This window comes from Buceros rhinoceros, unplaced genomic scaffold (assembly GCF_000710305.1).
Source record: "Buceros rhinoceros silvestris isolate BGI_N320 unplaced genomic scaffold, ASM71030v1 scaffold28426, whole genome shotgun sequence".
In the NCBI taxonomy this organism is placed as follows: domain Eukaryota; kingdom Metazoa; phylum Chordata; class Aves; order Bucerotiformes; family Bucerotidae; genus Buceros; species Buceros rhinoceros.
The window spans coordinates 3,617-3,976 of NW_010418514.1; the positions used below are offsets into that span (position 1 = coordinate 3,617).

Genomic DNA, 360 nt, shown 5'->3' on the forward strand with positions numbered 1-360 from the left:
CCCAAGCCCCTCTTTCTGCCCCACAGTCAGGGGAGACGCACTGCCAGCGCCAGGAGTGCCCGCCAGATGCCTGTGCCAGCCCCGCCAGGAGGGACAACCCCTGTTGCACCAAGTGCCGCAGTGAGTACTGGTGCTTTCCCATGGGCACTGCTCCCCCAAACTCCCTGCCATGGGCCCTGCACATCCCCAGCCCCCTTAGGTGCTGAGCCAGGGCTGGGACCAACTGAGTGCCCTTCTGGCACCCACCATGCCCATCACTCAGCCCCACTTTCCCCCGACACAGCCCCGGATGCCCCCTCGGATGTGCGGGAGAAGGTCCACGATGCTAGCGCAGAGGCGTGGAGCGGCTGAGCAGTGACC

At 66.4% G+C, this 360-nt stretch overlaps 1 protein-coding gene across 1 annotated transcript in view; it reads left to right on the top strand.

Moving 5' to 3' along the window:
• LOC104495602 (chordin-like) overlaps positions 1-351 on the top strand; it is a gene marked incomplete at its 5' end in the record, with an annotated part of 3,899 nt that extends 3,548 nt beyond the window's left edge. Inside the window, 2 exons of the mRNA XM_010138587.1 lie at positions 27-120; positions 284-351. Of these exons, the coding sequence (XP_010136889.1) occupies positions 27-120; positions 284-351 (162 nt within the window). The remainder of the gene's footprint in view (positions 1-26; positions 121-283) is intronic.
• Positions 352-360: the final 9 nt, after the last annotated feature.